The sequence below is a fragment of the Wolffia australiana genome, chromosome 4 (genome assembly GCF_029677425.1).
Source record: "Wolffia australiana isolate 7733 chromosome 4, ASM2967742v1".
NCBI lineage: Eukaryota > Viridiplantae > Streptophyta > Magnoliopsida > Alismatales > Araceae > Wolffia > Wolffia australiana.
This window is the reverse complement of record NC_135838.1, coordinates 16878918-16884209: the sequence shown is the minus strand read 5'-3', so window position 1 is coordinate 16884209 and position 5292 is coordinate 16878918. Positions and strand designations below refer to the sequence as shown.

Here is a 5292-nt window from a genome sequence, read left to right as displayed (position 1 = left end):
GCAATTAAGAGGATGAGGAAGAGAGAGATAGAGAATGATGGAAAGAGCGAGGAAGACAGAGAGAGGGGCCCCCTGCAAGAAAACGAGAGGGAGGACGAGGAGAAAGAGAAAAGAGGAAGTGCAGAGCGAAAGGAAGTAGTGACAGACAGAGGAAAGCAGGGTAAGACCAAGACGGGGCGAGGATTCACATTTGACAGAGTGGGAGAGAGAGAAAAAAAATTGAGAAGAGCGCTGGTCTGTGGAAGAGACCATAAATGAGTGATAGAAAGATGAGAACAGACGGAAGAGGAACGGTGATATTTTGTCCTCCCTTCACGGTAATAACGACCAGTCACCAAGAACAGTACTGGGACGTGATATAATGGTAAAAGATTGACTGTGTGAGATGACGATTTGGCAGACGATGCACCCACGTTCGCGGTCCTGTCTCTCCCATCTTAAATGTCTCATGCCACAATTCTTAGAGATAATTTTAACCGTAAAATCCCCTCACAAAATAGTAATACTTTACGAGGGAATTTTAATCGTAAAATCCCGTGACAGTTCGCAAAATCATAGTTCTTTACTTGTTTGTTCTGCGAACGAGGGAAAATCAAAATTCTTTTAATGGCATTTAAAGAGGAAAATCATGAGAATGATGGACTGCATGACATAGATTAGATACTATCATGGGAAATAACATCTCCCGTATTCATGTCCGACTAATCTTTTTTCAGTAACTGGGTAATTTTTCTTACACTTTTCCACGGATTACCAGCGTGAAGGACGGAGGAGTTGAAGCCATTATGAACAGTCAATGGTGGGCAGAAAGGACATTCTAGGGAACCCCCCCATATTTGACCATTATGATCATACTGTCGGCACTGCTACCATCGTCCGTCACCGCCATTTTTCATTGTAATTTTTCATTCTGGTTCGGATGAAAAATTAGGGTTCTGATAATCCCACCGTTGTAATTACCGCGAGAGCGGAAGCGTTTGTTGCAGTTAAATGACAGATAATGATCAATGCCCACGGTCGTTAATGACAGTGTGAACAGGATGAGGTCAACGAGCCACTTCTAAGTTGTCTCAATCGTTCTCAGTTCCTTTCAATCGATCCTTTCCAAGAAGAGGGAACTTGAGTTCGGTCATCTGTCTCACTCGTGGTAGACGAAACCAAAGTAGATTAATCCAAGGAACTGTGGTGTACGTGAACCTGATAGGGTTCCGCGGCATGTCACCTTCATGGCGCTGCCGTCCTATTAAACGAAAGTATTCTCGCCGTTGATGATTCATCCTGGGACAGCTTTTGTATTATGATGAAGTTATTCAATTAAACAGCAGCGTTCGGGTACACAATAATTGGGCGGCGCCTCATGAGACGGAGATTGACTGTTAGAATGACACTACAGAATTTTCTTAATCGTTCATGAAATATAAAGAGCCGTGAAGATTCCAAGGTAAAATTATCACAACTTGGCTTGTCTAGAGGAATGTTGTAATTAGATAAGAGGAAAATAGCTGGAATGTTTAATGTCACAGCGAAATAACATTATACGTATAAGCGCACATGCTTACTACCATATTTAAAATAGTTTTTGGCTTTACAGATTCTGGGCACCCAGGTTAAGTTTTCGCAGCTTGGGCCTTCCAGTTAGTGATCAATTAACTATAAGAAAAGTAGAAACGAGGAAAAGATTTAGAAAGTAGAAACGATCAATTCATGTCCACATCTAACACGTCGCGATTCCCGAACTTTTCATTACCCCGTAGAAAGAAGTTAAAAGGAATTCGTAGCTGTCGCCTTCAAGAACCGCCGGAAACAGATATTCACGAACGAAGATCGGGGAAACCAACGAACTTAAACTTTACAGCTATCTTACGCATAGATTGCAGGTGCTAACACCGGTGCAACTGCGGCAACATACAATGGAGAGAGACAAGACAGTGTTTCACAGTTCAGGGGAATGATTAAATACACATGAGATGGAGAAGCTGTAAACGATAGACGGGAAGAAGACGAGTCAAAAGCTCAAACTAAAGATCTACCAAGTCGAAGTCTCTCTGCCCTTGTTCTTCCCGTAAAGACGGAAGAGATTGAAGGCAGAAACACAGGAGAGAGCGACTGAACCGAGGCAGGCGAAGATAGCCAGAGCTATTCCTTCACCCACTTGCCTGCAGAACTCCTTGTACAAAACGCAGAGCTTCATCCACTGAAACTCCGGCTGCCCTCGCTGCGCTAACATCGCCGTCTGAAACGACGCTGCCAGAGCCGACGATGTCACGTACGCCATAGCCTGTTCATTCAATCACGAAATTAGCGACAGTTTCTAACACTTGAATCTTAACAGAGCATCAGATCCAAAGTTGCATATTCAAATCCTGTAAATAACAGGCAGAACAACACACTGCCAAACTTAAGATGTAACACCAATGAAATCAGACATAGCTGTGCATGTTCTGAGGTAATTAAGGTGAACAACACCCTTGAAATCAACTGTATCTCTACACAAACTTGAATCCTAGCATACCATTTGCGTCAGGAAGTAAAATATTTGAAAGCTTGCCAACCTGATCACAAACGAAGATTATCCAAGCCAGCGGCTTGCTTCTCAAGGCGCTGCCACGGGAAATGCTCGTTCCGCAACGAAAACACTGGAGAAGAGAATACCCCGAAGTTATACCGTTCGCGACGACGAGAAACCTGCGCAAAAAACCCTAAAACGACGTGAGATATCAGAAAACCGAGAAAAAGAAAGAGAGAGAGAGAGAGAGAGAGAGAGAGAGAGGAAGAGAGAGGTTTCTCACACTAAGGCCTTCATGTTGGTGAACTGGGCTTTCTTCTCCATGGAGAAGAACCGCCTGACTTGCTCATCGGTACCAACGATCACGGCAGCAGCTAAACTCAGCCCACAAATCAAACATCTAAGTACCAGTTCCGCTACCTTCAATCTCCTGTCGGCAGCCTTCAAACAAGTGCTACCGTAGTATACCGGAACGTTGCCGGGGCTCGCACCCACGCCGGAGCTCATCTTCTCCTCAGAACCTGAGATCGAAAACTCTTCTCTAATTTCTCCGTCTGCTTTAATTTATAGCTCCTAACCTGCAAGACGGGGTAGCCTTAACTCCATACTTGTTTTGGTTCTTTAATTCGCTCGGTGTCAAGCGATTTCTGCCCTTGTATTTAGAACTCGGGTCGAGTACGGGCGTGTGTGTACGCCGCCATTAGATCTCGCTGATGAGACTCCGGGGAGAGCGAAGCTGGGCGAGCATTCAATTCTCCATTAAGAGGGGTCGCTGAGCATTCATGGCGGCTTCACGGAGCCGAACAAGAGCAGTAACTGTGGAGCACGTTAAGACCAGAAATTCCATGCCCAGTTATTTCTCCGTAGTGTTCGTCCAGCGGCGATGTTTTTGGCAAATTTGATGTTTTTCTGATTGCTTATTTGGCCAAATTTGATGTTTTTCACGCTGTGAAAAACATGAAGGATTCTGAGCCTTCATGAAAATGATATCATGAAGGATTCTCAGCCTGATCTCAGAAATTGGCTATATTTCGGATAGCCGTCTATAACGATATCCTGATATCATAAGATGATATCCGATATTGCTGAAAATATATATATAATGGTTGTCACAATATCAGTATCAGATACTGGTCCGTCCCAGTTGTTGGATAATGATATCAGTTGGCATCCGTTTCAGTCTCAATTGGTGGATAACGATATTTGATTTTGGTTTTTCATTATCTGACAAATGAATTGAAGTATTTAATAAAATTTGAAAGCGTAACTTATATTTTGGGAGTTATAAATATAATATGTTAGAGCATTTATTACTTTTCTTAGAGGTTTTCAATTAGTGTAACACTTATGAAATGATGGTTTTGGTCTCTTTATTTGTTTTTTGCAGAAACGAAAACTATACATAAACTTCAGTAATATCTCGATTAGGTCAAAGGTTGGTTTATGTTCTGTAAAACCTATAGTTTGGTCAAGGGTAGCAAGCAAAAATAAAAATCAAAGTTAAATATTATTGTCCAATTTTAGGTCAAATAATAAATTAAAATAGTGAAGCAACCTGTTTTAATTGGTTCGTAAAATTCACCATTGAATCAACGCATAATAAATAAAATTTGGGTATTAGCTTTATGTTTCAAAGCTTCATGAGAAATAAGGTACCAAAGACGAATAGGTTCTTGAGCCGTTAAATATATAGTACCTTTTTGTTCCAAGGGATACACTACATATGGCTACTTGTCTCTGCTTGCTTCTATGTTTCCTTTGGCTCCACTCGATATTACATTGCTTCTGACTATGCATCATGATTTATCTTCTCGACATGTAATAAGCATGTAAAAAGCATCATGGTAGATGATTAGGAGGACACAAAATCAAAATAATATTTTTTGCAAAATGAAGAGTATCACCTGGCACAAATAATAATATGAGTCATTTGAGTTCCTCTCAGTCATCATCTGCTTCAGATCCCATTACCTCATCATCCTCATTGTCTTTATGAGCCCATGTGGATAACCTTGCATTGATAATCTCTGCTACTTTTTATGTAGTATTTCAAGACAGGCAAACCTCTCTTATGTTGATAATTCTCGTCTCCGTTCATCAACAAATTAGTTTCCATTTGTGCATGTTTTGATATGGTGTATTGAAGAATACTACCAACATTCAATATTGATAAAATTAAATAAATAAAAGATATTCAATATACTTTGTCTCCATTCAAATCCATGGAAAAAAGTATGTAATACTTCGAAGGATGGACAGTCAGAGGCTGGGTCGATAGATGAAACAATGATGGCATTGATGACAACACTATTGGGAATGACATCAGCAGACAGTGGCAACAAAACAGTGTAGGCAGCGACGTCAAGCAATGATCCGTGCAACATCGTCCCTTGGAGGACAAAGAAAGTGAGAAATGGTGCCCTTTCGGTTCTGCAATTTTAGTAAATTTATTTATTTGACTATATTTTTTAACTATATTCCTGTTTCAGAAAAGTGATGTGGCGCACTTGGTTAAAATGCTTCGGCGTTAGGAGAGAAGAGACTAAACAAGAAAACTAAAATTTATAGTCTTTTTTCTGTTTGTTTTTTGTTCCAGTTTGCTGCCTGGACATCCAATAAACCCCTGAAACCCTAACCAAATTTATCTACTTAGTCCGGTTTTACCTAAATTCAATAAAAATGGCCAACCCCAATTACGCTTAAGGTTCTGTACTTAATCTAGCCCACTATAAAATGGACCCAACAGCATGGACCATGGGGCCCAAAAGGAACTTACTATTCACCTA

General features: G+C 40.9%; 1 protein-coding gene across 1 annotated transcript; it reads right to left on the bottom strand.

Moving 5' to 3' along the window:
- Positions 1-1829: 1829 nt before the first annotated feature.
- LOC144702116 (CASP-like protein 2B1) lies at positions 1830-3107 on the bottom strand. The gene is made up of 3 exons (XM_078574006.1): positions 2790-3107; positions 2553-2685; positions 1830-2278 (listed from the first exon to the last, which is right to left on the bottom strand). The coding sequence occupies exons 1-3, from the start codon at positions 3011-3013 to the stop codon at positions 2027-2029; spliced, it is 609 nt and encodes a 202-aa protein (XP_078430132.1). The 5' UTR covers positions 3014-3107; the 3' UTR covers positions 1830-2026.
- Positions 3108-5292: the final 2185 nt, after the last annotated feature.

What these genes read in the sequence shown, in the direction of transcription:
- LOC144702116 (XM_078574006.1), bottom strand. Translation starts at nt 3,013, where the DNA reads ATGAGCTCCGGCGTGGGTGCGAGCCCCGGCAACGTTCCGGTATACTAC. An exon ending in ACCAACATGAAGGCCTTAGT is followed by an intron (nt 2,686 to 2,789) that starts GTGAGAAACCTC and finishes TTTTTTGCGCAG; the next exon opens with GTTTCTCGTCGTCGCGAACG. An exon ending in TAATCTTCGTTTGTGATCAG is followed by an intron (nt 2,279 to 2,552) that starts GTTGGCAAGCTT and finishes TTGAATGAACAG; the next exon opens with GCTATGGCGTACGTGACATC.